Source organism: Lepeophtheirus salmonis, chromosome 8, assembly GCF_016086655.4.
Source record: "Lepeophtheirus salmonis chromosome 8, UVic_Lsal_1.4, whole genome shotgun sequence".
Taxonomy (NCBI): Eukaryota; Metazoa; Arthropoda; class Copepoda; order Siphonostomatoida; family Caligidae; genus Lepeophtheirus; species Lepeophtheirus salmonis.
In genome coordinates, this window is record NC_052138.2 from 1,736,732 (window position 1) to 1,763,600 (window position 26,869).

The window sequence follows — 26,869 nt, forward strand, 5'->3', positions numbered from 1 at the left end:
TATTTATCTTACTAACAATGAGTTCATAGCTTCATTTGATTTTTTTCGTATCTATGGTTGATAACTATATAACATATAATTAATGACAAATACATTTCTATTAATCAATCGTGTGAAAATAACCAATCAAGTCATGATTAATAGACCATTAACATGGACGTCCGAAGGGGTTGGGCTGGAGCTCTGCCCAAATTATAGAATTTTTGCTTTTTATTTTAGAATTTAATTTTTGAAATTTTTTATAAAAAATTTAAATTTTTTTAATAGTTCTAGATTTTTGAAAAAATTTTCCAAAAAATATTATATATGAAATTTAATTATTGAATTTTTTTTCCAAAACATTTAACTTTTTGTGAATAGCTTTGGATTTTTGAATTTTTTTTTCCAAAAAATTTAATATTTGAAATTTTTTTTCAGAAAATTTTATTTTTTTGTGAATAGCTGTCGATTTTTGAATTTTTTCCTAAAATTAAAATTTAATATCTTTTTTTTTCAAAAAATTTGGATTTTTTTTTTTTTAATCCAAAAACGAGCCCCCCCAAAAAAAAAAAAAAAAAATATATATGTATATATATACATATAATCCTGCAAACGCCCCTGATTAATTATAGTGTAGGGAAACAAACCCATAACCGGAGTTTTCATAGTTGAAAAATAATTTTTGTGCTTAATTATTAAGGCTCCATGATGAAAGTACATCAAGATTTAAATTTCATAATTTGTAGGTAAGACTTTAAAGTGTTGAGTAAAATTTCTGATCATGGTCACTAAAAATATTATGAAAAAAAAGGCTACCAACTCCGTTCGACGCTTATGTATATTTAGAAAACATAATCATAAAATTAATTAATGATTAATATTATCCAATCAACTTTTTCGACGTGAAACTTTTTATTTGATAAAATCTGATTAAAAGTTATTTCGTTATCCAAAAAACAGAAATACTTAATATCATGAGTAATTACATAATGAAACGGAATACATATTACGAATTATAATATTATATAATAAAAGAAATAATTAGTCGTCCATAGCTTCCTTTTCCAAGAATACTTGAATGTCTTTGATGAGCTCCTGTTTCAGAATATGAGGCACGGCGTGAAAGGCTCTAGGAACCATTTCGTTTACCAAACGCTCTAATGTGTAATCCTCTGAGTCAGCATGTTTTCCAATGAGTTCAAGGCATTGAGTTTGCAAATCTGCTTTCCATTCAGAATTTTCAAATCTATCTTCTAATTTCTTTCTTAGTTCTTCCCTTTTCCCAGACTCAATGAGTTTTGATTGAATTGAAGACTCTGTTGTGGAGTCATTCAATTTGTCGTTGTTCACCGATGATGTCATATTTTATATCATAATAGTTTAATGTTAAAAGGTTTCTTTTCCCTCTTGACTTGGTATCATAGCAACAAATGACTACAAACAAAATAAAGCACGACTACACTAACTGTATTCATTTATTTAAAAATAATAATTAATTAGCAAAAATAGAACAAGCCAATGATATTATGATAATACTCAATCAAACCAACTAATAGCATAAAATACATCTTAAAAAATAAAATAATATCACAATCGAAATCTAGTTTTTTCCATCATTAAAGCCTAGAAGAATCAGGTGAGATAGATGTTCTCGTGTTTTTTACAACGACTTGATTTAATAGCTCTCGCTTCTTCGACTCTTTGTACTGTTTCTTATGTTGTTCCTGGAGATCTATGTAATGTGTTGATAATGACTCAAAGTCAATTTCATCAAGATATTTTCGTGTTGATGGCTTGGACTGAATGAATTGTCTGTAAAATAAGAGACATACAAATGATTATGTAATTATTTTCATATTATTCAAGCCTTACCTTACAGATCCCTGATGATTAGATACAGGTGGAATACAAGACAACCGTGTTTTTAGAATATTAAACGCATTGCTCTGAGGTAAAAGCATCAAGAGGCCATAAAATGCGTGAATCAAATCTGAATTGTTCTCCGTATCCAACAATTGCATTCTCATGTCTAAATACATACGATAAATCATAGCGTACATATAATGGGTATAGTTAAGTGGTTCCCAACCGGGGCTCCTCGATACATCGTCAAGGTTACATAAATAATAAATAGAACATTTATTTGAGCATATTATATATGCCCCAGGTTATTAAAAATGCTTTAAGGCTCTACATTTATGAAAAGGTTGGGAATCTCTAGTATTATCAGTATACGAAAAAAGAAAGAAGTTATATAGAGGAGAAAACAAATCTCACGTGTAAATATTGGAGATTCAATTAATTGCACAAGTTTATCCAATTCCACAAGGATCTCTATGGTGATATCTGTCGTACTAATTATTTGAATAAGGCTTCCAACATGTTTATAGCAACCAGACAAAAGACACAGAGCCAGAGTTGCTACCGGACTATGGCACCAAGTCCGATAAAGACAACAAAATATCTCACAGGCTTCCTAAAATACTAGGTTTTAAGACTAATCTCATTAAAATGGATTTCAAGTTAAGTTACCTTAGAATTAAGATCCTTCAGTGCATTTCGAAGTTCGCATAACTCTTGCGTTGTTAACAAAATTGTACTAAGATTTTCTACCATGAGTCGTGCAAAATGCAAATTTTTTTCAGATACAAGGAGCTCAGAAACGCATCGATAAACATCCTCGGAATTAAGCTTGAGGCACAACTGCCTGCATGTTATGATGAGGGAGAGAGATTTAGATAATAATAAAACAATTTTGTTAGTTAAATATTTTCAAATTACCTAATTATAAACGACCCTCTCAGCTCTAATAGCTTTTTATCCTCGCGAAAAAGTTTCAATAGATTAGAAACAAAGACTTTAAATCGAGCACCACCATTAGCTTTGGAGATACAACAAATCTTGGAAAAGACTTCAAGCGTCAAAATAACAACATCGTCGGATTGATCATTGATCAAAATGATTAAATGGGGAAAATGTAATCAATATTATCTGACATCTAAAAATAAACATGCTGTATAAATTATTTTCAAAAATTAGCTTATTCTATCTTACATTTTGAGGAAAGACTTCAAAGAGATGATATACCCAACGAAGACACGCCAATCGAGTTTCAACATTCCCAGTTTTCATGAGCTCAATGAGTTCCTTTAGGATTAAAATCAACTCCTGAGAAGATAGGCCTCCAGCTTTATTTTCTCCAAGTTCATGAGTTAGGTGCATCAAGTCCAAATTGACTTTGTCGCACATATCTCGAAACTTGGAATAAGATAGGAAGCGCCTAGACTCTAATGCATCTTGATCAACAGACAAATTCTTTAAAACAGTTTTGAGAATAACTCCAATTCGAGGAAGTGTGTCACGACCTCCTGATAAATTGACAAATTCGTGGATCCAATGAACGGCTACGATCTGAAGACGTTCATTGTTAGAGCAGGAATGGACCATGAGGAAATCATAAATTTCCGAATAATTGATAAGCTGGGGATTGGCCTTGATTCGCTCAAGAAATTGATTCAATATGTTCTCACATCTGTAAGAGAGTGACATCCAAGTAATTCCTGTTGATTAAAAAGTAAATGTGCCACTTACAAAGTATAAATGTCAGATTTCGAGTCTGAAAGGATATTGAAAAGAGCGTCAATGAATTCGGCTATATGGGATGTAGCCGTTGGAAGAGACTTCTCCTCGATGAGTTTTAACCAACTAAGGAGAAACATGCGTGCAAATGAATCCTTTACATAAAAACGCTCTTTGAGAATGGGAATAAATTCTTCAAGATTAAAATCCGAGCAGTTTAACACAATATCTTTGAGAGTGCGATCCAATAGTTCTCCTCCATTATGAACATATGGATCAGTGTCTGTCACAGCAGGGATTATGGCAAGAAATATTTTAACGAAATAAGGAAGGGTTGCTTTTTGTCCCATTTTAATGATGTTGTATAGAGATTCACAAGCCGTGGCCTTCACTTTTGGATCATTATCTGATAGACAGGTTAGATTCGGATTGATGAGAACCTCCATGTAGTTCCCTATATTCTAGGCGAATGAAAGAAAAAAAATGTATTTTTTTTTAAGGTATTTATTGTGGCTTTTCTCAAAATAATTGATTCTGTACTACATTTTGATTCTTCGACAAATAATTCACCCGTAATTTTTGTTAAAAAATTATGCATATTGCATATTTTTAGAAGTTTGCTTATTTATTTCTGGTAAATCAATAATTTTGATAAAACCTCCTTATATTTAAATGATATCCTTTAAATAAAAAATAAATCTACGAGCCTCAAAATTTGTACACATATCTTCTTGTTTTCTAAAATATAGTATAATATAAAATATATTGTCCTTCTGCATAATGGTAATGAAATGACATCCGTTCTATCCATTTAAAAGAGACATAGGAGAGTATGGAAATACTTCTAAAATCAATTAAATATGACAGTTATCAATGGAAAATATGTGGATATCTCAATAGGAATGCTTATGATTATGCAATCAGGATTAACAAAATTTTATTGTTTCCTATATCTCTGGGACAGTCTTGCACTATTGAACATTACACCAGATGTAACTAGCATCTTAGTTTATCATATATCACAGGGATAAGCAGTGTCCAGTTTATCCCTTTAGTGGATCTCCAAGAAATCTTTCAAGCACCTCTCCACATTAAACCAAGTTTAATGTGGAGAATTTTGTAAGAGCAATGGGTGAAGTCAATTATGAAAGGTTCCAAATACCCCTTCCATAAATTTTTTGAAAATTCGTGCAGCAAAATTGAAGGAGGGAATTTTTGTCGGACCATAAATGAGGGAGGTTTTGAATGACACTGAATTTCAAAATGCATATAAAGATGGAGTCAAGAACTTATTTGATACATACAAAGAACTTGAATGTCGTTGAAAATGCACTCCCTGCATTCCCAATTAGATTTCTTAACCAAAAACTTGGTTTTGGATTTTGGAATGAATGGCAGATCACTGTTGGATACTGTATTGTGAGAATCCAACCAAAATATACAAAAGAAAAACACATTCACATATATCACTTTTATGTATATTGTTTTTTTGTGCTCCCAAAATTAGATTATTTGCATTAAGTTTGATTATGTCATATAACAATCTCAAAAAATTGATAAAAATTTCAAACCACTCTATTTCGAAAGCTCTATGTGCTTCAAAAAAAATAAAAAATCCAATTTGAAATCAGCCCAAAAAATGCATTTAGAAAAATGCTATGAAAGTTGTGATGAGAAATTGAGAATTTTGTTGACCTGTGTAATTGACCGAAACATGTCCATGAATAATTAATAAAAATTTAAAAATGTAAAAAGAAAATTGGGGATGATTTTGTTGTAGATTTCTTTGTGGACACTCTCCACATTTAGAATACTTACATCAGGTCCGAGTCCCACGGCCACTGCAGCTAGACCAATGAGACCTCCCTTACGATAATGGGGCAAATTGGTTTTAACGAAATCCTCGGCGAGCACTTTGATTAATCTATTCAATGGAACCGTTTTATTTCCATTTTCCACAAATTCCCGAGCCATTTTTTCAATTTCCACTGCCGCGGCTCTCTTTTTCTCGTTCATTTTGTCCGTAAGAGCCTTGACACATTGTGCCGAAAGGGGTGAATGGTCTCCCATGATTATTATTGATGGATACGAATGGTACTAATAAAGGCGTTCTATTATTAGGAGCGAGTGCTTCAGTAATTGATTGCATAGAAATAAACGCCTCTACGAAAAATCAAAAAGGTATTTGATTCCTACTTGACGTTTCATTGATGTAATAAAATAATGTCAACAGACAACATCACTGCACCAAATTCAGCAGCAGATTGCGGGCATACAAGTCATTATGACGTCATATATAAACAAAGAGGAATTCATCCACGTCATTAAATAATTAATTATTATAGTGGAGTGATCAATATATATGATGATTCATTTTGAATAGACAAAAATGAAATAATAGCATCAATGAATAATTCATAATTAAAATGACCGATGTTGTAAGTAAATCAGAATTAATATCCAACGTGTACACTTGAACAAAGTGTTTAGTAAAAATAGGCATGTGTATAGACTTTACACAAAATAACTCTCAAACCTCAACAACTTTTCTTCTCAAAAAAGAAAAGGTTTTGTGATTTTATTTTGTTTCGTTTGGAAAAGAAAAAAAAATACATACTTCTAGAATTTGATTTTTTTAAGACATTGTCTCTTCTCCAAAAAAACAACCCAAAAAAAAACCTCTTCATTTTGTAAGTGATAATTGTTGAGGTTCGAAGATTATAAGTAACTTAAAAAGTTCTAAGAAATATATTGTCCATTTTCATATATGCTGTTTACGTCTACACGTACGATAGATGTGAAAACTCCCTTTAGTCATATAATTAATTTTGTAATGCGTTACAGAATAAGAATGGAAAATTTCTATTAAAATAGTCAATAATTATTACACTGTTAATATATCAATCGATATTTAAATTATTCATCTCATTTTTTATCCTCCTAGGTCCAACGGTGTGGGCATCCATAAATGACACACAAACTGTATTTTATATATACATATTCTTAAATCGGCGAGTAGAATTTCATCTATGTAATTATGTGAATTAATTATCAATTATGTGGCAAGCATACGAACGTATCGACGAATTGTATCCATAATTATTCAATCCTACGTATATTCATTGTTTGGACTTGTATTGTGAAGTAGGAGTTAGCTAGAGAAATAAAATATAAACAAATATTTATGTCACTTAATTTTTATTTGATCCCCTCATCAGATCCTAATTTAAACATGACAGTGGTGGATTGACATGAATCAAGATGCATAGATCTGAATTATTTAACAGTATATAAATTAGGGTAATCATATTTAGATTTCTAAAAAGAGGCTATTATACTATTTGGTATTATAATGGAACGCAATTATTAGGCGATCGGAGATTGATATTTTGAAATTATCAAATATTAATCTATTTTATTTTCATTTAAAGTCCATTTAACCATTCAACATTAGTTATTTATCCTAAATTCATAAAAAGTTCCGGACACTCCTGCAAAATGTTGAAAAAAGATAATGTCAGCAATATGTAGAAGGAAAAGAAAATGATTGATCCTTGTATTAAGAGGTGAATCGATTAATATTGGATTAAGGATACTTAACTGTGGGCGTGTTAATATTTTGAAATTAACAAAAATTTTATGATAAAATATTATAAATCTAGATTTAGTTTTAAAAATACATTTTTTGATCTTTCTCCATTCTTAATTTTACTTATATTTTTAGTCGACTGTCGACTTTTTTTTTCTCACAGAAAACTCGAGATTTTATGGCCTCATAAAAAGTTTGCAAATAGTATGTCAAAAGTCCGCGTAAAAGAGGACAGTTGATCACTCGAATATAAATAAAATTCAAATTGTACTCCAACCTCAATGATACTAGTCAGATAAGACGCATGTCGAGCTGTAGTGTGTAGAACTCTTGCTTTTTAAGCTCAACAATAAGCAAATCTGTATTTTTTTTATCTCTATGTAATTTAATCAATTGATAAAGGCTCTAAGTAATGACATAATATATCAAAAATAATAGTTAATATGTTCGTCATATTATCTACTATATTATAGATAATTAATATCAGTTCATACGTATTCGGTATTCATGATACGTACATAATATTTTATAACAATCATCGTTGAGTGTGAAGCATAGTACTAAAGTTCTTTATAAATATATATTTGAAAATTTTTTAGAAGGTCATCTTGAGTTATTGTAACTTGTAGACAGTATATTCTACATAGAGTAGAACGTTTCTACTCTACCCTACTCAGTCATACAGTCATAATACCACCAGTTATATATCAAGGAGCGCAAGTACGTACGTTCCCTCTACCAGTACATTTTAGTTCTACAAAGTACAATGTCAATATCATTTTTGAGATTCTATACCTTGAGACTTTAAAAATAAAGGAAAAAAATGAGCACCATAGTATTTAACAGTGTCGTTTTATTTTTCATTGTAGTTTCAAGAATGCTATGACCCAGCTTTGTCTAATCTTGTTGAGCATTTCTTTGTTCGGTGGAGAAAGTGTGTATGCCAGAGGTATCCTACCAGATGTGAGCAATGAAGGCATTGTGCACCGTTTCTCAACATACAAGGATGTTGCCTTATTCCATTACAATCTCCCTTCTGAGTTATCCAAGGCAACATTCGAGTTTGCTGCTTTTCAAAACAGGCCAGACTGTCCCAGTATTTGGATAATAACCTGCATTCAACACGGTAGCTATCCTGTTATTAATCCTGATAACGGAACTTTTGCAAAAGACTATTATATAAAGAGATCTGAATTGGATTGTATAAGAATCCCTTCTGCCTATGAGTCTCATTCCAATAGTTTGTATCCGGTGTTCAATCCCCTACCTGGACCCTGGTTTACTGTATCCTATATTTCTCCAGACACTCCGACTGAGGGGAAATTATCTTTATTAAAAGGGGAATGTCGTTACAGTGTAGGATCCATTGGAATTTGGAATAAAGCGGATAATATTCAATCTGTGTTTCTGGGAGATCAGACACTCAAAACCTCTAGTCGCTACTCTTATTTCAAAATACTTGTTCCAGATTCAGTGCCTCATTTCAAAATAATCCTATCCAACTGTAAGTCTCTTGTCAAAGATATTTCACGACCATGGTTTAAGGAAGAATCATGTGTGGAACTGGCAGCTCTAAGAGCAAGAGCTATACCATTTAGCTATGATCAAAATATAGACCAACAATTTGCTTTAAACATATCAACTCAGGATGTTGTAGAGTTAAACGAATCCCGGCCTTTTAAATCTAATGCGTATTATTATATTTTACTTATTTCCAACGGAAAGATTTCTATAGATTTAAAAATCGAGTATGGAAATTGTGGTGAGCCAGGGCTTTATGGCGAAACACAAAGGAATTGGTTTCTAGAAGAAAAAGGTCTTGTTTGGAATGCTAATAAAACCTCAGGGTTTCGAGAACCAGAGGCTGGCTTTCAAATTTTTCATTTCCCTGAAAATGATCCAAATGATCATTTTCTTCCGAGTGCAGCATTAGTTCTGGATTCTCCTGATAAGCAGAACTGTGTGTCTCGATTTGAATTAACGCGGATAGATGAAGGAAGGGAATTTTATACGGTTTTCCTTCTTCAAGGCAGAAGATGGTACACAAATTGGATTACTGTGAGAAATACTGAGCCTATTTTTACTCGATTTGATATAAATCAGTTCATGGACTTGGGAGCAACTCTTGTCATTCATCTTGAAGTAGATATTAATAGACTCTCATATAAAAAAGAATATTCTGTCCTTATTTGTCTTTCACATAATCGGGAGCCCATGATTTCGACAGATGGAATGATGAGCTGTCATGAGGATGAAAAAACCATTTTGAATGTAAACGACACCCTTGGTAATTTGTATATTCCTTTCCCTGAGTATGGAGCCTGGTTTCTGGGCTCTCAAATTCTAAGTCCAAGCGAGGAAATGAGCTCAGGTATATCTTTAATGGTGTCTCTTGATGTGCGACTTCAGCCTTGTGGATATAGATTGAATGAGAAATCAGAGGACCTTTGTGGGCCAAACGGCCTTTGCTATCTATCCAACGATGGACTTTCACATTATTCGGCCTGTAAATGTTTCTCCGGATATAGGGGATGGACCTGCGATGATGCCACTTATGCATTCTCTAAATTTCAACAGGTCATAACAACCCTACTTTTAACCATGAGTAATTTAGCCTTTCTCCCCGCCGTACTCTTTGCCATGTACTACAAGCTTTGGACTCAGAGCCTTGCCTACTTTACAACTATGCTTTTCTCAACTTTTTATCATATGTGTGATGAGGAAGCTCAGGAAAAGAGTTTGCCTCACTCCATGGACTCATTGTGTAACAATCTCTATGTCAACAACGAAGTCCTCCAATTCTGTGACTTTTACTCCGCGACCCTCTCTTTTTGGATTACAATTATTGCCCTTTCCAAATTTAATTATAAACTAGTCAGTTTCTTAAATACCATTGGAGTTATACTCATAGCAGTGCTTGTTCAATATAATCGGACTGGAGCACAAGTTTTTGCCATACCCATACCCTTGGGACTATTTCTTCTCCTTATTTCATATGGGATAAAAGGTAAATCACGTGGAAGAATCGTTAAGCCAAACACTCGTTGTCTATACTTCATGATCCCAGGAATTTCCTGTACACTCTTTGCTCTTGCTCTATTCGTATTAATTGAAACCTCAGAAACGTACGCCTATGTCCATAGTGCATGGCATATTTTCATGGCTCTTTCCCTCTGTTTCTTCGTTCCTCTTTGCAAGGAAAGGACAAAAAATGAGAAAGATTTGATTTTAAGTGGAGTCGTACAAACTTCCTGCTCCGAGGAGGTTGTTCATGACTCATCCACAACTACTCAAATATCTACCATTTCCAATGCATTACAAACAAATCCTTCACCTCTTCCTCGACCAGCAGTGGCCAAACAACTGGAATGAGTCATTATAAAATGTGTATCATTTTGTAATTATTGTATAATATAGACTGATTTTAGTATTGTTTTAAGTCACCTATAATTGAATAAATATCTAAGGTTGATTAATTCATTATACTATTTGTAGTTCTCTTCAAAATAATATATATTTGTTATATACTTATATTAATTATTATAATGAATAAATGATATGATTTTGTATTCATGAAATTAAGTTTGAGTTATGCTTTTAAAAAAGGGAGAAATCTATGTATAATTCATATAATCATATCTATCAATGGTATTGACATTCTCTCTAGAAGTTTTCATATTATATTTATTTTATCTCAATCTGTAGTGTTTCTTTAATAAAATGAGGGATATCTGTCTTCTTGGATAAGGCACTTTTCATCCTATGGATATAATATCATATTATGATTACTGATAGGCATTTGAAAAAAGACATTTGACTCCTTCTCTCATCGGCCTTCCTTTTTGCTGTCTCCTACGTCTTTTGCGTGGAGTATAAAAAATTCCCTAGCCCCTTCCTTGTAGTACAACTTAAGTTACAAGTTACAACTCAGATTGATAGAATACAACACTGTTTGTTTTTATATAGTAGTTCAATACTCAACACAGACTATGTTAATGTAAATAGCCTACAACTTTGCTCAGAAGCTGCACAACGCCTACCCAAGCATAAAGATTGTGGGTCGATGAAGAAGCTCTCTGAATAATTATATAATAAATAAATCTTGGGGGTCGAGCTATAAACAACAACAGCAGAAGCTGCTAACCTCGATCAACCGTCAAGAACATCATGTTTACTACGACTGTCACCTGGTCCTTACTCCTCACCATTCTCGTGAGCACTGTTACGGGAGAAAAGGACCGTGAGAGTGAATGGACTGTGGAGATAGGAGCTGGTAAGGAGGAGTGCTTCTACGAACAAGTTAACGCAGGAGAAATAATAGAAATTGACTATCAAGTCGTGGATGGGGGATCTCGTAACGAGCTTGATATTAATTTCAGAATATACCGTCCTAATAATGGAATGATTCTTGTATCGGACTTTAAAAAGTCAGACAATGCTCATCGAACCTCGGTGGATTTATCGGGAGACTATAAAATCTGCTTTGATAACGCTTACTCCCGATTTGCTAATAAAATTGTATTTTTCGAGCTTATTATTGATGGTGAAGATGAGGATGAGGAGGACGGGGAGGAAGTGCCAGAGGATAATAGTCTCCTTAAGAATATGGAAGAGGAGGATATCCAAGTATGACCTATTTTTTATTTACACTTTGTTTCAAGCCGAAAGCTCTAAATCTTATCTTTTCCCTTGCTCTCTAGGTCAGTAAAATCGATAAGGCTCTCAAGATCATGAAGGAACATATGACTCGATCTCGCCAGTTTCAAGATCTCATAAAAGCCTCTGAATATAGGGATCGCTCTGTGGCTGAACATAATTTTGAAAATGTCAACTTTTGGTCTCTAGTGCACCTTTCCATAATGATAGTCTCAGGGATATGTCAAGTTATCCTAGTTAGATCCTTATTCGATGATAAATCGAGATTTCACGCCATTTGGAAGAAAATTTGCTAGTACCACACCTGATCATAAACATTCCTTTTCAATGGGAGTGAGTGTTCCTCAACTCATTACTCTCTTTATAATGAACTTAAAGCTACTTAATAATAATAATTAAAAATATGTTCTCAATATTAGAAGAAAAGAAAGTTCTAGTATAAAATTTTATATACTAAGGTAACATGGACCGGTAATTATTTTTTTTTTTCACTTTGCCAAAGATGGATTATCATACAGAAGTCAATATAATGTATGAAATAACAATCTTTTGATACAAGAACTAGGATATAATTAATTAATTACTAATTTATTACATTTGCAAATAGAAAAATCAAATATTTATAATTTAGTATCAATGATTTAAAGCTTATTTTCTTTTTGTTATTCTTTTTTGGCATTGATTAGAATAATATTATTTGGATTCAGGCTTGAAATTCGAAGTCATAGTCAGTCGGAGATGGAGGAATTTCCGGTTCTTCTTCGGGTATGACCAATCCCTCTATATCAAGTAGCTTCAATTTGATCTCCATGGAAAGTATTTTATCGGTATCTCTTCTGGCTTCGGCACTAGTAAGAGGTCTACCAAGAAGAGCATTGATTGCATCTGTCCAGTAGTCAAAGCTCATCTGTGAGGGAGCGACGAGATCTAAGGATTTCCCATTCTCCGTATAAATACTAAATGAGAGTTGCTCGAGTGAGTCTCGATTTTTGCTACGGGATGTAGCTGAAGATAGGGACGATGTGGAGTTGTTACTATTGGAGAATTGAGAGGAGGAAGCGAAGATAAGATCTTTCAGTTCACTGACTTGTATTTTAGATTCTAGTTTTTCTATGGGTGGAGTGGAGCCGTCCTCATTCCAGTCTCCATAGCATAACGTTTTATGATTAGGGCTCAGCTTCACATACACATATCGACCGCTCTTTTCCTTGTATTTTGGGAATTGAGTTCCCTCACATATATAGTTGAGCCTTTGTCTTCGGACTAAGTCATGTATATCTGGAAGAATGATTTTCTTTAGCTCATCCACAGCTTTGCCCTCACGTTCTCCTCTCAACTTCGCTTCCTCCGCCCAGGCCTTCTGAACCTCACCATAGGACTTCAATCGTCGTTTAAACTCTTCTAAGGTTGAGGGAACATTAGCCAATGATATATTGATTTGTTCCCTTGTCACATCCATCACCTTTGAAAAATCTTCTGTTGTGGCACGCATCTCCTGCCATGTTTTGTTTAAATGCAAAATACAAATTGAAAAAAACTCTTCCAGAGGATTGTCATGGGTAAAAAACATGGGGTAGTATCGATCCTGATCTAAGAGGGGTTCCTCCCCAATTCGCACTATCCCCACAATGAGCTTGACTAACTCAATCGAAGCAGATGCAAATGGACAGTCATGTTCATCTCCTCTGCAGGAATTTTCAAGGATGAGTTTTCGATACTGATCGACATGATGATTACAAAATGAGTACATCAAATCCAACGCCAGTGTCCCAGGAGGAGTTTCTCTAAAATCTTGAGTGGGATCCACGTCATTTTTGAAACCTAATTTTTTATAATCCAGATTATAGCGATGAGTTCTTGGTTGAGTATTAGGAGTATCCAAGCTCTGAGTGTTGAAAGCTCTTTTTCGAAGTTCTTTTATTTTCTCTAATGCAGACTGGTCTTGGGAGGCAACGGGAGTGAGCATCCGTTCTTTTAATTGATTGAGTAGGAGTGTTTGAAGAAGATAGAGCTCATGATTCATTTCTTTGGTATGCTTGCTTGGGTTGTTTATGATATGATCCACGATCAGTTGTCGTGCCTTCTGATTCTCCATTTCCTTTTTAATGGTACGGCGATCCGCGGCAGACCCATTCTTAAAGAGAGCATTAATCATCGCTATGGATAGCCTTTGTATGGGTGTATGGTCTGTTTTGAGATAGCGGAGTACATCTGGTATGGATATGATTTCGAATGATAATGAATAATGAAGGGGTATGAGAGTGATAAGTATTTTAAAGGAAGGGATAAGGAGTGGCTCATGAGTGGATGTTATGAGGTGCGAATGAATTTTGAGGAGAATATCCCGACTGAATAGAGTTTCCACATTGTTTTCCCACCAGGAGCGATCCTTAGTCATGATGATAAAGAGAGAATTAAGAAGAGAGGGAAGAGAGCTGGACTCCGTTTTGTCCTCAAGGATCAGGCGAAAAAGATGAGCCTCCCCTTTCACCTTGAGTAACTCGTAGATAAAAGTAGGATCTGGAGCCAGCTCTTCAAGACGCGAATAACCTCGATTCTCTTCAAGCAGAGCAATAACTTGTGAGACAACAAGAGCCGGAGAGTGAGTAAGTCTTAGGACAGAGCCATTCTCTACGCCAGAGACTCGATTCCCCTCTGTAACAAAGAACCCATTTTCGAACTGGAGTGCGTAGGATGAGGAGCTTTCAGGAAGGCCCCATGTCTCCATGAGCTTCTCGATGGCTACAATCAATTTCTTTTCTCGAGAGAGAACCAGGAAATGAGGAGCCGCGCCCTCATAGCCAGGGACTCCGAGCTCCACTCCAAATTTAGTGCAGACATCTCCGGGAGTCGATGACGTGAGGCAAGAGATGTTGGAGGTTGTGCCTTTGGGAACAGGCATTGTAGAATCAAGGGTATGTAGTGGTAGGCGTGTAGGTATTCCGTATTTAGGAGGTAGGAAGGGAGCAGAGCACTTTCATCAGCCCATCATTCTGATAATAACTATTTGATACTTAAACAAATCAACAGTAACTTCAAATTTGAAACTTGGAAGAGGAATCGTCCACCTCCCCTTTTTAACTCCCTACTCTCACTCTCTACTCTTTAGTATGTAGAGAAACTATGAGACTGCATAGCCCATAGGCATTAATATCTAAAAGATGAAGAGCGTATGCAGTATTAGAACATGATAGTGATAAAGCCAGGAAACCCTGCGAATAAAATGCCTCACAGCACGCGAGGCATTCAAGGGGGAATTGAACAATTATTAGACAAAGAGGAGAGAGGCGGAAGGAGGCTTGTACACTATTAAACATGACGTCATCTTGCAAAACGAATGCTAATATTCTATCCATAATTATAATAAAATCCTCATTTTAAAAAGTAGATAGTTCATTAATTAATTGTATATATATTCATAAGTGATCATGACATTAAAAGATAAATAAAAACTTTTAAAATATAAAATAAATCTCTAAAATACTAGATTGATATCAATGAATAAGTTTTTTGATACTAGCAGATAAGGTCATTGTACTGTATGGTACTTTAGAATTGATAGAGCGGACATCACGAACGATTGGAGCTTTCTCTATGTCTGCCAAACACAAATTAATCCCACCATAAATGTACTTCCCTAAAATAAAAGTGTAAATTGTTCATCATGTAATAAATGGATTTGTATTAAGTTACCGTCAGGAGAGTCTTTGCAAACTGTAAGGGAAATGTTTTTCGTCATCCAATCCCTATTACATTTGATGATGATTTCATAGTTGAATTCAGGTTGTCGGGAATTGAGAACAACATGACTTCTGTAGATGCACGAAAAGAAATCATCTTCACCTCCACTACTAAGCTCAATAAAAGTATCGGGACAGGATTCAATCTCAGAATCCTCTCCTTCAGACTCCACGAGATTGTTGCACGAATAAATATAAATGCAGAATAAGGCAACGGTAGGGCCAGAATACGCAGTGTCCTCCCCAGGAGCTCCCTCAGTTGGAAGCCAGATCATATCTATAGAGAGTAAACTTAAAACGCCTTCTTCAATCAGCTCAAGTTTTTTGGTGGCTTCAAGTTTCTTGAAACGATTCTCTTCCCCTCCAAGCTCTTTCATCACATCAAATGACAAATGACCCAACAATTCTTTAGAATTTGTTTTTTTAATAGCCTTTCCTCCAAAGGGAATGAGAGAAATCATCACTTGATGGCCTTGAAAGACCTCCAGTAGAAACTCACACCACTTTTCTTCCTCAATGTCCGTATCCTTGGGCATCTCAAATTCAATCATAGAAGTTCCTAGAGATACTTGAGTATGATAACTAAGGGGTTGGCGCCTTCCGAAACAAGAAGAGCAGGGTCCTACCTCATGTTCTTCTCCCACAGTTAATCGCTTAAGTCTTAGAGCAAACAAACCAATTGGGATAAAAGAGCGATACTTCATGGGGTCCATAGAGGATATGGGAATAATAACTAAATAAGGACAAGGTTATTAAAGAGGCTTAAGTTCAAAAAGAATGCAAAAACCTTACCTCTACCAGGAAATACCATTTTGGAGTTTATAAAACTGATCATTTTATTATCGATGAGCCTCCTGAAAGGAAGAGCCGTTACATTCAACCTATATGAAATTAAAGGAGTTTCGATGAAAGAAAATTGTATTCCGCCAAAGGAGATGGGATTCGTCTTGAAAGGCATGAGTGCTATGCGGATTTTCCCTTTAATTCGAAACTGTTTGAATAGGATTGGAAAGCCATGACAACTCATTTTTATGGCTCCGTCACGAGCAAAGTAGTCCAATGAGGCGTGGACCATCAAGTATTCTTCTTTTCCTTCCAAGTACTTGACTTTGTAGTAAATCACATCCTCAATTTTGGGCTCGGCATCCACCAACTTAATAAATGGAAAGTATTCCGGAAGTAACTTGTTCTTCAAAAAGAAGCAGAGAATCCCTTCCAATTTCCCAAAAAAACAGTTCCTGCAATATTAAACAATTCATTTTGGATACTGTAAGTCAAGCAATACTTCATACTTGAGCAATGATAGTTCCGTTGGGATGTCATGCAAATCTGTAGAGGTCTCACTCTCGCTCATGATGATAATTTTCTATTTAGTCCGTTTACCAAAAAAATTAACTTTACTAAAGTAACAGGAACTCAAAAGGATGTTGGATGGACTTGACTCTACTGAGAGGCAAATTTATCAGGATTACTCATCAGTCCAACAAGTTTGTAATCTTGTTCAAACTTTTTGGATATCAAAGGACTTTTCATAGAAATAAAAAAAATGAGAGCTAGAGGTAGAAGGTGTCCGAATTCCCAGTCTCAACAATTTATGGGTACTTTAATGTCATCTAAACCATTATTAATTCAATCATCAGTTTATGGAGAGTCAAACAAGGCCCATTAGAAAAGAGATGTATTTAAAAATGATCATAATTAATCATTAATATATTTAAAAATCAATCATCCTAATGTAGCAAATTATATTAATGCAGAAATATTTCAAACAGTCCGGTAAATTGATTCCATAGACATGTTTGGGATGGTCAGTAAAATAAACTGCACGCCTGGTTGATTTTGTTTGTTAAATATGTTGTGTACAAGTTGCAACCAGAAAATGAGCTGAGTAATTTTAAGTGAAGGATTCACAGTACTTGGAATGGGGATAATACAATAATTGAATATTCCATATATTAATTGAATCATTTTTGAATATTTTAATAGATCAAAATGAAATGATTAACCAGGTTAATAGTTAGAATGACCAATGTTGTAATTAAGTAATGGATTTGAAGACTAGAAATGACAACTTGTACAACTTTCTTATACAAGTTTCAATGGGGGGTACTATATTTACTCATTATTTATAGCTATATTAAATAGCTAAATTTGCATCACTTTTTTTATCAACTCGTTTCTAGATAAATAAAAACAAATACACGTACATAAATAATACGACAAAATGGCAGCGACCGTAAAGTCTGAAGAAATTCTTGGAGAGAGATGGGATCGCTGCATCGCCGACACTGCCGTCAAAATTGGAGGAGGCTTAGGGATTGGTGAGTATTTCTTTATTTTATTGGAATACTCATGAATGATTATCACCAAACTAGGCGCCGTCGCATCTCTTCTATTATTTAAACGACGTCTCTGGCCAGTGATATTTGGCATTGGCTCCGGGTTCGGAATGGGGTACTCTAACTGCAATCATGAGCTGAACAAGCCCTTTAGTAAGCCCTGTGGATCCAAATCTCCAGAGAAAAAGTCAGGTTGCTGTCATGGCAAGCAGTGAATCCTTCAACAACATTCTTCCTTAAGTCTACACGCTTTCCTCCAGCTCTTTATTTCTTTCCCCATTAGTCGTCTCGATCACTTGAATCTTAGTATAGTATGTAAAAAACAACATATTTTAATGAAATAGAATCCTGCATTTCATGCCTCTTATTTTAAATCAAATTTTGTTTGACAAACATCTTGGTTCTCAAAATACAGTACGACTCATTTATACATATTATCAAAGCAATCCATGTTTCTTTCCTATATCAACACTATAAACAAAATATACAGAAGAAGGTGTTAATAATAGCTTAAATGACATATTAAGGAGATGTGGGGAGTATTAATTATTGTAAGCGTAAAGTCAAACATGTAATAACGTTATCACAGACCATTTTGATATATATAAAAAGCCGCCGCAAAGGGCCAGTCTCCATTCATACCTTTCGATATGTTTCTAGGAGAATATAAACTGCAGGAAAGGGATTTCAGGCCTAGTAACTCCTGCAATATCGTAATTAGATAAATCATGTCCGTACAGGAAAATGGCTGCTCAGTATTAGGTGACTTGCAGGAATACTTGAGGGATTCCATTATTTGTCTGCATCCAATGATTCCTCCACGAACGGGAAGAGTGAGTCCTTGCTCAAATAACTTTTCTAAAAAGAGTCCTTCTAGGTATATGGGTCTTACTCGGCCAAGGGCCGTGAATACTTTCTTAAATTGTTCAGTTTGGTTGTGTTGCTGGGGTAGCATTACCTTTTGTAAATAGGCAACAGCCTTGGATTTGCACTTTGATATATTAGCCACAGGTTTATTTACTTTTTTGCCCGCAAAGGGTCCATCCTTCTCCTTCACCATCTCATATTGAGGAGGAATAAGGCCCCTCACTGTAATAAGAGATCCCTCAATTTCCCATGTACCGTTCACAATAGGATTCATACAAGGGCTTCTTAATGACTCCTTTAGTTCTTTCTTAAGGCCATACATCCCTCGCCGTCCAGAGTAGAGCCCCAGTCCTGGGAACTTGAGGGTAAGAAGCTGTATTAAATGTCCATACGCACGAAGCTTATAAGTGCGATAATTAACATGAGGGAAGGAAGTGAATGATTTAATGACACTGGAGTTAATGGCGAAGGTTAATTCCGCATCATGCTCTCGTACATTTAATATAAGGACTGTTTGAGAGATGGAGAAATCTGAGTGAAAAAAAGTGCCACGGAGTAAATTAATGGCAAACCATTGAAGCGCTCTTTTGTCCTCATTTGCGAGGAGGCCCATGGAAGTTTCTTCCCGATACTCAAAAGTGGATTCATTACGAAGAAATGAGTCTAATGAGAGAAGGACGGCTTCTTTGTTGGGATGAATGAAAGCTTTTGATGAGAGGCGTATGAGAATGGGGAAGCGAGTATGTTGGGAAGTGTCTGAGAAAACAATTCCCCGACTATGAAGAATGGGAAGATGTTTTTTCGAGGCAGAGGCTAGCTCTGCAATCTTTTCTTCTAATGTGAGTAGGGATCCGTTGGGAGGAGTACGCTCCTCATCACCTAGCAAACTTGGTAGGAGCGTCTCACGATGTTCCTTCGTAATATAAAAGGATCCGTCAGAGGGTTGACTTTGGTAAATGAAAACAAAGACATTGGAGCACCAATCATCTAGGAACAATTACATTTTCAATTAATTCAAATCAAATAAAAAGTTGTCAATTTATTGCAAGAAAAAAAATCCCAAAAATTACCCAGTTCCCACACGACAACGGCCGTTCTTTCATGAACGCCCATCAAAAGGGACAAATGATCCAATACTCCAGGGGAAGTGAGAGGATCCGATATTCGAGTGAGACTTCTCAGAGAGACGACTGTGAGAAGTGCTGCAAAAATAGAGATGATGACGAGGAATCCGGATTGGAGTCCTTGGAGAACTCGATAGAAATGAAGGGCATATCGAGTTCGCCCACGAAAGCCAGGGACTATCATTACGGATATCCCAATAATGTCCTTTTAATCTTCCACATTCTTTAATATAAATTCTAATGCCATTGATTTGACATTCAATGGAGTACTTCTGAGGTTCTGCTTTATGTATCCTTATTCAGCATTGGCAATTCCCAGTTCTCACTCATATTTTTCAGAGTAATTAGTATTAGTATTATTATAAGTAATCACTAATAGTAAGTTACAATTAGCGTAACATTATAAGTTATAAGTAACATGGAACCAAAAACTAGATATATATTTCGTTTGACGGCTCCTTCTACTATAGCCTATCTATATTGACTATAGCCCATTCTCATTATAAAGGACAAAGTAGGACAATGGATCATATATAATATCTTCTCATCCAACTTTTCTCTATTTAATCACTAATTATATAATTCATCAAGGTGTTCAAATGACAATTTTCCATTTATCAAATTGCTAAAAAATATAGAAACTTATTGTCTCAAATGAAGCAACATTAAACAATGTGTTCCTTAATAGAATTGATCTGTAATAGTATGTATTTTCCGAATCTAGTTATTTTTAGAGTAAACTTACATCATACGTAGAAAGACATAATAATTTATTTTAAAGTGTACATTTATAATATGAATTGTTATTCTAATAATTGTGCATCAATTATATGGGAAACTGTAGTCATAATTGTTTGAAATAGGGGAGTTACGTGATTTAAAGCATACCCCTCTGGGTTTTAATAGTACTTTGATAGATTCTGAATGATAGAAATGTATTTAAAAATCATGGGAGTACCGTAATGAACTGAATGGGTAGTGAATGGTTTTATTAATAAAAGATGTCCATGTGGACTAAAGGAATCCCCCTCCCCCGTACAATATCGTTTTTAGCCTGACTGAATTTCCATTGAGTGGTTGGTGCCCTTGATTTACTTATTATATGGCTAGATATTAGCTATATAGAAATAATTTAATTTCTATTTTACGAGTTATTACATAATAATATTCAGCTATTTTCTTAGATTGATGAAAATATTTTATCTGAAGGTTCTTCCCGGCCTTTGCATTGGAGTGTAACGTGCGATTTCACCTACGAGTCAAGGGGTGATCCTCAAAAGTAATTTATTAGGATTAAAGATGGCCTTTTCCTTTGGTTCCACGACGGGTGCAGCCGCCAAGCCCACAGGCTTTGCCTTTGGATCCACTGCAACAAGTGCTGCTCCTTCTCAGGGGTTTGGAGCTGGATTTGGATCTACTGCACCGAGTGCTGGAGCAGCTCCGGCTTTTGGAGGGAGTTTCGGTGCTACAGGAGGAGCAACTGCAGCTCCTGCATTTGGGGCGGCATCAAGCGGGACTCCTGTATTTGGGGCCAACACGAGTGCTGCTCCCGCTTTTGGATTTGCATCGACAGCCACAAGTGCCGCTCCTAGCTTTGGAGCTGGATTTGGGGCAGCATCAACCGCCTTTAAAACAACCTCCGCCGCTCCCAGCTTTGGAACTACAACGAATGCGGGATTCGGTGGGACGACGGGATTTGGGTTTGGTGGTGGGACTCTAGGGGGCGCCACAACCACGACCTCTTCCTTAGCGTTTGGTGGACAACCCCCCAATAAGCCGTTTTGTGCCACGACCACTGCATCGATCGGCCTTGCTGGTGCTCCTGCTGCTGGCACTAAACCCTTTTCATTTGGGGCCGGGAATCCGAGTATCACTGCAGCTACAGGATTAGGAGGAGCTAAATTACCACAGAACGCATTTGGTGCTCCTCAACAACAGCCTGTAGTCAATCTAGGACTTGGGGGTACAACCAATTCATCGAGGTAGGTTATTCATTCATCCTTGAGTAGAGTAGACACAAACAAACTAATTGCATTTCATATTCTAGTGGTGGATCTAATGAGTCTAACAAAAATGACATCAAGGCACTGAAAGAAACACATATCCCCAATGAAATCCTTTCCACTGTGGACGAATTCAAGAAATTAGTAAAGGAGGAAAGAAACATCAGTTCAGATATAGCTCATATATCCTCCCGGATTCATGATAAAATCAAATCTGAAACAGAAGCCCTTGTCCGCCTCGTCTCCATCCTCTCTTCAGGTATAAAGAAAAACAAAGCCGCTCTCGATAAGCTCAAGTTAGAAGCAGCACAAGAGCTTCGTAATGCTGAGATTGCTCAGCGTACGAAAGATACACCAGGAGCACTCCAGTACGAAAATGTTGCTCCCTATGAATATTTCTCACGCCTTGTCTCTAATTTTGAAAATGACATGCTCAAGTACAGACAACAAATTGATGAAACTGAGCAACATTTGCATGCCTCGGCCTCTTCCGCAGCTCTAAGCCCTGAAGATCTATCCAAGGCAATTCGTAAAATACATGAGGCTTTTACAAGTCTTGCTGGTCGTTATCAGCACATACACGACTGTATTCAGGAACAAAAGACTCTCTATGTTAAATTACACAGGTAGAAAGATTCACTCTTTCGATAACTCAATTTCATTTACTTATTGTGCATTTCTTTTTTGCATTTCAGACAAATCTATGGAGTGTCAACAGATTTATTTGATAGTTCTAAACCTAAACTTGTCAAGCGCATCATGACCATGGAGGGACCCTCTCCTTTTATATTAGGACATAGAGATCCTTTTTCAGCCGTTAGAGCTAATTTAACTGCTCAACCGCAACAGTCCTCAATTAACAATGCCAATTCCGCACCCTCTGGACCCCCAACTATGGGTCTGGGATCAACTTCCTCATTCGGAATTGGAAACAGTCTCACGCCGCAAATAGGACAAACTAATAATACCACCTTTAGCGTATTTCCTCCATCATCCCAAACTACACAGCAGCAAGGTGTGTTAGGTTCCACGATGTCTCCTTTTAGTACGAGATTCTGCTGATCCCATTCTCATCCATTAACGGACGCAATTGTAACTGCCTTTTTTTTATTCAAAATGATGATAATAGATAAAGATAAGCAAATTAACATCAATCGTTTGTATTTATGTGACTCCAACCATTGCATTGCCTAGTTGGTATGTATGTTTGTATATAATTATGTATCAGGAATACATTGATTTCTGAATGTAATTTAACTACCAAATTTAAACACGTTGCGTGAGGAATAAACAAAATGTTCTGTAAGTAACCTGCAAGTAATGGAAAAATGAAATTAAGATTAAACAAAAAAATCCCTCAGTGAAATATTACCTAAATGTTTCTTGAGTAAAGGAAGAGGGTCCACAAATAAAGATTTGCTCGCTAGTTCTATCCATGTCCTCCTCATCTAAAAGATTACCTAGAAGGTTTTTAGAAATACGTCCATGCAGAAATGGTGGCTCGGCATCTGAGTCTTTGCTTAAGATATGTATCACACTCAGGTTACCTTTCATCCATTCCTCTATTTTTTGACGATAAATGATATCTTTCCTCGTTTTGTTAAAAAAATAGAGATGAACATCCTGATTTAAGTTCAAATAATGCTCAATAAGGCGAGTCATCGGTGTAAATCCCGTTCCTCCAGCGAAGAGCCTTATTCTTTTTTCGACATTCGGTGTTCGAAGACTTCCTCTTGGATTTCCTATTTGTATTTCATCACCTATTTGGAGAATAAAAAAGTTATTATAAGGTCCACTTCATTATGTTTGGGAAACTCTTGTCACTTCATTACCTAAATTAAGGGAATGAAGCAATGGAGTTAAAGCTCCATCCTCGTATATTTTAATAAGAAACCTCAAACTATCATTATCATGACCTCCACTAATAGGTGTATACATTTTCTCAATAGAATTCAGCGATAGTGGAACATGATGTCCCAGAGATACTTGAAAATGAAGCAAGTGCGATGGTTTCTTAAATTTAAATTCAAACACATCATGAGTCACTATTTCCTTGCTCAATAGAGTCCATGATCGGAGTAAAGAGTCTTCAAAGCGAAGCTTCCGTTCTAGACTAATCATTTTGATACTAGGTGCCCTCTCACACTTATATTTCAGAAAAGAAATCTCTATCTTTCCTTGAGGTGAAATCTTGACTTTGAGATCCTTATTTTGAACTTTAAAGTCTCCAAAGGAGTATATGCTTTCGATAAAATCATCCTCATAGTTTAATACTAGGATTCGAATTTCATTTAAGGAAGAATCCTTGATTTTTTCAATCACTACGTGATCTTCACTCAGATGTTGTCTCTTGACATATATATTTATCACTATATGATTATCCGTTTGGTAGAAATCCGACTTAAGAGTTGGAATAGGCGGTACGGGCGGAGGCAAAAGAGTATGGACTGTAAAAAATAAAAGGAATATGAAGAGTTAAAGTGCTTTTAAGGATCATTTATAATTTATATGTACATATAATAAAGAGATGCAATAAAATATTTGCATAGATATTAAGAACACGCAGTGCTAAGACATCAAAAGAGTGAGTAACATGACAAAAATCTTGCCTCTCTCCACATTGACTTTGTAGCAGGTAAACGCCTCTCTGAATAAATGATAAAGCCCTAAACAATCCTTAAAATATATTCATAATAATTATGATTAGAACTCTATAATTACCGGGTTTTTTGGGAGGAATGATGGGAGGCAATATTTTTTCCACCAATTTTCCAACGAGGCATTTTGACAACATTGACTGAAAACTAACCCAAGGATGAACTTCATTAAATAGCTTTGTTGCATCCTTACCGGCCCCTCGTAGTAGCTCATCCACCCCACCCGGATGAAATCTCTTATAATGACTAATATTATACACAAGGCCTTGTAGTGCTATCCAAGGTTCCTTGTCTTCAGGTCCATGCTTTTTCAATTCTTCCTTTGTGACTTTGATCATTCGTCCTCCTGTTCCAGTTAAATCCTTGCCAGAGTTCATAAGAGCAACCTGGAGGGGGGAAAATAATTTTGATAGTATAAGTATAATAATATAACAAACCCAGTCCATAAGAGAACATCCTGGCTGAAGTGCTGTTTTGTTCCTTGGATTTCCAGTGGCGGAGCCAGTGGATGTAATTTTTGTGGGGAGAGAAAGAGTGGTCTTGCTATTGCTACTACTTCCGGCCATTTCTGAATGGACGAAAAGTAATCAATAATCATTTAATCCCCAACAATTAATTCATCTATTCATATATATTGGTATTGACATATTAATTATGAATCACATGTTCGACGGAAATTCTATTAATAGGATTATATTTCCCACATTAATGAAATTCATATGCTATTTTAAGATTAGTGAAAGGTTAAATATAAAATAGTACATCTAAGGAAATCCCTGACACACTTAAAAGTTATAATAATTATATTTAATTAATAATTAAATATTGAGCTTTATTTAAAAAAAAAACATTATGCAGTAGCTATTGTTTAGAAATAATACTGAACCATGAGTGTTTTTTTGGCATTAATTGTAAGAAAAAACACCATTTGAACATATCATCTGCAAATCTTTTCATTGTAAATATGAGCATAAAAAACCTATTATCTACTTGCTTCATTGGTATAATATTCGCCATTTAACAAAAATATTTTGGCATAATACAAAAGGAATTATTAAGTGACTATTAAAGAGAGAAAGTTTGACAAATTATTTCTGTTAATTACATTAATATGAGGAAGTAACAAAAAGCATTTACCAGTAATCCCTCAGAGTTGGTTGTAGAGTTAGGAGAGTCGGAACTGGAATCCAAGAAAACCTTCAGAGGAAAAACCCTAATTTCATGTCTTATATAATAATGTCCATTATGTATTTTTTTTAAATCTAGTATTGATTTATTTAAAAGATCCCGAGTGATTAATTATTTTAAGACAATTACTTCTTATCTTGGTCCGAGTTTGTTTATCTTGTCAGCTGTTGTAAAAATAACTAAAAAACGGTCACTCTTATTTTACTATACTACTACAATAAATATAAAATAACTCATAGGCATAGCAAAAGATGTAGCCAATATATATTAGTTCATAATCAGTTAGTAGGTAATAATAATAATAACGCCACTATTTCTAATGAAACAAATCAAACTGTTAATGAAGCGTTTTTTCATTAGTTTAAAATTATAATTAATATGATCAAAACAGAATATATTTTCAAGGGAAATATGAAGGAATTATTTTCTAAAAAATATATATATATAGGAGCTCCAGATATTCCAATTTCCGATCATCACACAATAACTAATTACGATATAATATATTTTTGAATAATTATCTTGTTCTTAATCCTTCGTTACTTCCTTTCAAATCCTAACACCCAGGTAACTTGAACTATTTTAAGCTACCTTGCCTAGCACTGAAATGCAATATATAATAAGTTATTATTAATAACCTATATCTTATCCTTAATCATTGTTACTAGATATTATAAATATTAGTGAGCAAATGTAATGATTGTCATCATGTTATATTTAATACTTTTGAATACATAATCTAAAATATTAATTAGAGAAAAATATATTCAATTATGTAGACTTTAGAGCAGTGGTTATCAAATGGGCGTACCTTCCAAAATATAATCCTCCGGAACCCCCCACCCCCCTCACTGAAGCTAAAAATACTTCCTACTGGTTAGGGGGTACTTGGGTTAAATAAATATTCTACAAGTGGTACATCACAAAAAAAAAAGGTTGAGAATCCCTGCTTTAGAGGAATAGATTATTATCATACAAGACGTCATCTTCTATTCGGAATAACGAGACATCTCCGTACTCCCTTCCATCTCACTTTTTCTTATTCATCGTTGGGGCTGGATGAAAAAGACTATGTTACAAAGGAGTTTTAGCCGGAGCACAAAAATGCAGTTACATAGTATGTAGTCTTGTATTACTTAATACTAACT

At 35.1% G+C, this 26,869-nt stretch overlaps 8 protein-coding genes and 1 long non-coding RNA gene across 10 annotated transcripts; 4 read left to right on the forward strand and 5 right to left on the reverse strand.

Annotated features, from left to right (window-relative positions):
* Window positions 1-1,425: 1,425 nt before the first annotated feature.
* Window positions 1,426-5,826, reverse strand: LOC121122838 (protein VAC14 homolog). Its single transcript, XM_071890516.1, has 8 exons — window positions 5,377-5,826; window positions 3,571-4,019; window positions 3,034-3,511; window positions 2,761-2,960; window positions 2,512-2,686; window positions 2,257-2,455; window positions 1,852-2,008; window positions 1,426-1,791 (listed from the first exon to the last, which is right to left on the reverse strand). Exons 1-8 carry the CDS (start codon window positions 5,626-5,628, stop codon window positions 1,596-1,598), a joined length of 2,106 nt encoding a protein of 701 aa, XP_071746617.1. The 5' UTR covers window positions 5,629-5,826; the 3' UTR covers window positions 1,426-1,595.
* Window positions 5,827-6,189: 363 nt separating this feature from the next.
* LOC121123347 (uncharacterized) lies at window positions 6,190-6,743 on the forward strand. Its single transcript, XR_005865985.1, has 2 exons — window positions 6,190-6,248; window positions 6,503-6,743. It is a non-coding gene; the product is annotated as an uncharacterized lncRNA (long non-coding RNA).
* Window positions 6,744-7,538: 795 nt separating this feature from the next.
* On the forward strand, window positions 7,539-10,729 carry LOC121122698 (post-GPI attachment to proteins factor 6). Of its 2 annotated transcripts, none has more exons than XM_040717722.2 (2): window positions 7,539-7,867; window positions 8,017-10,729. In XM_040717722.2, the coding sequence occupies exon 2, from the start codon at window positions 8,030-8,032 to the stop codon at window positions 10,517-10,519; it is 2,490 nt and encodes an 829-aa protein (XP_040573656.1). In that variant the 5' UTR covers window positions 7,539-7,867; window positions 8,017-8,029; the 3' UTR covers window positions 10,520-10,729. The 2 variants fall into 2 exon arrangements, with proteins under 2 accessions (XP_040573656.1, XP_040573657.1); XM_040717723.2 differs by having other exon boundaries at window positions 7,633-7,871.
* Window positions 10,730-11,045: 316 nt separating this feature from the next.
* On the forward strand, window positions 11,046-12,429 carry LOC121122703 (transmembrane emp24 domain-containing protein 1). Its single transcript, XM_040717728.2, has 2 exons — window positions 11,046-11,773; window positions 11,848-12,429. Exons 1-2 carry the CDS (start codon window positions 11,315-11,317, stop codon window positions 12,097-12,099), a joined length of 711 nt encoding a protein of 236 aa, XP_040573662.1. The 5' UTR covers window positions 11,046-11,314; the 3' UTR covers window positions 12,100-12,429.
* On the reverse strand, window positions 12,366-15,125 carry Ced-12 (engulfment and cell motility Ced-12). The gene has a single exon (XM_040717724.2). It carries the CDS (start codon window positions 14,703-14,705, stop codon window positions 12,507-12,509), a length of 2,199 nt encoding a protein of 732 aa, XP_040573658.1. The 5' UTR covers window positions 14,706-15,125; the 3' UTR covers window positions 12,366-12,506.
* A 74-nt stretch (window positions 15,126-15,199) lies between these two features.
* Window positions 15,200-19,487, reverse strand: LOC121122702 (uncharacterized). The gene is made up of 4 exons (XM_040717727.2): window positions 16,836-19,487; window positions 16,336-16,781; window positions 15,497-16,276; window positions 15,200-15,440 (listed from the first exon to the last, which is right to left on the reverse strand). The coding sequence occupies exons 1-4, from the start codon at window positions 16,895-16,897 to the stop codon at window positions 15,298-15,300; spliced, it is 1,431 nt and encodes a 476-aa protein (XP_040573661.1). The 5' UTR covers window positions 16,898-19,487; the 3' UTR covers window positions 15,200-15,297.
* LOC121122701 (nucleoside-diphosphatase uda-1) lies at window positions 18,213-20,565 on the reverse strand. Its single transcript, XM_040717725.2, has 2 exons — window positions 19,820-20,565; window positions 18,213-19,736 (listed from the first exon to the last, which is right to left on the reverse strand). The coding sequence occupies exons 1-2, from the start codon at window positions 20,055-20,057 to the stop codon at window positions 18,466-18,468; spliced, it is 1,509 nt and encodes a 502-aa protein (XP_040573659.1). The 5' UTR covers window positions 20,058-20,565; the 3' UTR covers window positions 18,213-18,465.
* Window positions 20,566-21,007: 442 nt separating this feature from the next.
* Nup58 (nuclear pore complex protein Nup58) lies at window positions 21,008-23,182 on the forward strand. The gene is made up of 3 exons (XM_040717730.2): window positions 21,008-21,855; window positions 21,921-22,502; window positions 22,572-23,182. The coding sequence occupies exons 1-3, from the start codon at window positions 21,173-21,175 to the stop codon at window positions 22,936-22,938; spliced, it is 1,632 nt and encodes a 543-aa protein (XP_040573664.1). The 5' UTR covers window positions 21,008-21,172; the 3' UTR covers window positions 22,939-23,182.
* On the reverse strand, window positions 23,021-26,869 carry LOC121122706 (cytochrome b5 reductase 4). Its single transcript, XM_040717731.2, has 6 exons — window positions 25,671-26,869; window positions 24,971-25,101; window positions 24,598-24,919; window positions 23,709-24,323; window positions 23,249-23,636; window positions 23,021-23,187 (listed from the first exon to the last, which is right to left on the reverse strand). Exons 2-6 carry the CDS (start codon window positions 25,097-25,099, stop codon window positions 23,130-23,132), a joined length of 1,512 nt encoding a protein of 503 aa, XP_040573665.1. The 5' UTR covers window positions 25,100-25,101; window positions 25,671-26,869; the 3' UTR covers window positions 23,021-23,129.

What these genes read in the sequence shown, in the direction of transcription:
- LOC121122701 (XM_040717725.2), bottom strand. Translation starts at nt 20,057, where the DNA reads ATGATAGTCCCTGGCTTTCGTGGGCGAACTCGATATGCCCTTCATTTC. An exon ending in CGTTGTCGTGTGGGAACTGG is followed by an intron (nt 19,737 to 19,819) that starts GTAATTTTTGGG and finishes AATTGTTCCTAG; the next exon opens with ATGATTGGTGCTCCAATGTC.
- Nup58 (XM_040717730.2), top strand. Translation starts at nt 21,173, where the DNA reads ATGGCCTTTTCCTTTGGTTCCACGACGGGTGCAGCCGCCAAGCCCACA. An exon ending in GGTACAACCAATTCATCGAG is followed by an intron (nt 21,856 to 21,920) that starts GTAGGTTATTCA and finishes TTCATATTCTAG; the next exon opens with TGGTGGATCTAATGAGTCTA. An exon ending in CTCTATGTTAAATTACACAG is followed by an intron (nt 22,503 to 22,571) that starts GTAGAAAGATTC and finishes TTTGCATTTCAG; the next exon opens with ACAAATCTATGGAGTGTCAA.
- LOC121122838 (XM_071890516.1), bottom strand. Translation starts at nt 5,628, where the DNA reads ATGGGAGACCATTCACCCCTTTCGGCACAATGTGTCAAGGCTCTTACG. An exon ending in AAATCTGACATTTATACTTT is followed by an intron (nt 3,512 to 3,570) that starts GTAAGTGGCACA and finishes ACTCTCTTACAG; the next exon opens with ATGTGAGAACATATTGAATC. An exon ending in TGAAGGATCTTAATTCTAAG is followed by an intron (nt 2,456 to 2,511) that starts GTAACTTAACTT and finishes CTAGTATTTTAG; the next exon opens with GAAGCCTGTGAGATATTTTG.
- Ced-12 (XM_040717724.2), bottom strand. Translation starts at nt 14,705, where the DNA reads ATGCCTGTTCCCAAAGGCACAACCTCCAACATCTCTTGCCTCACGTCA.
- LOC121122703 (XM_040717728.2), top strand. Translation starts at nt 11,315, where the DNA reads ATGTTTACTACGACTGTCACCTGGTCCTTACTCCTCACCATTCTCGTG. An exon ending in TGGAAGAGGAGGATATCCAA is followed by an intron (nt 11,774 to 11,847) that starts GTATGACCTATT and finishes CTTGCTCTCTAG; the next exon opens with GTCAGTAAAATCGATAAGGC.
- LOC121122706 (XM_040717731.2), bottom strand. Translation starts at nt 25,099, where the DNA reads ATGGCCGGAAGTAGTAGCAATAGCAAGACCACTCTTTCTCTCCCCACA. An exon ending in GATGTTCTCTTATGGACTGG is followed by an intron (nt 24,920 to 24,970) that starts GTTTGTTATATT and finishes TCCCCCCTCCAG; the next exon opens with GTTGCTCTTATGAACTCTGG. An exon ending in GCTTCATTCCCTTAATTTAG is followed by an intron (nt 23,637 to 23,708) that starts GTAATGAAGTGA and finishes TTCTCCAAATAG; the next exon opens with GTGATGAAATACAAATAGGA.
- LOC121122702 (XM_040717727.2), bottom strand. Translation starts at nt 16,897, where the DNA reads ATGAGCGAGAGTGAGACCTCTACAGATTTGCATGACATCCCAACGGAA. An exon ending in AATGGTATTTCCTGGTAGAG is followed by an intron (nt 16,277 to 16,335) that starts GTAAGGTTTTTG and finishes GTCCTTATTTAG; the next exon opens with TTATTATTCCCATATCCTCT. An exon ending in TTGCAAAGACTCTCCTGACG is followed by an intron (nt 15,441 to 15,496) that starts GTAACTTAATAC and finishes CTTTTATTTTAG; the next exon opens with GGAAGTACATTTATGGTGGG.
- LOC121122698 (XM_040717722.2), top strand. Translation starts at nt 8,030, where the DNA reads ATGACCCAGCTTTGTCTAATCTTGTTGAGCATTTCTTTGTTCGGTGGA.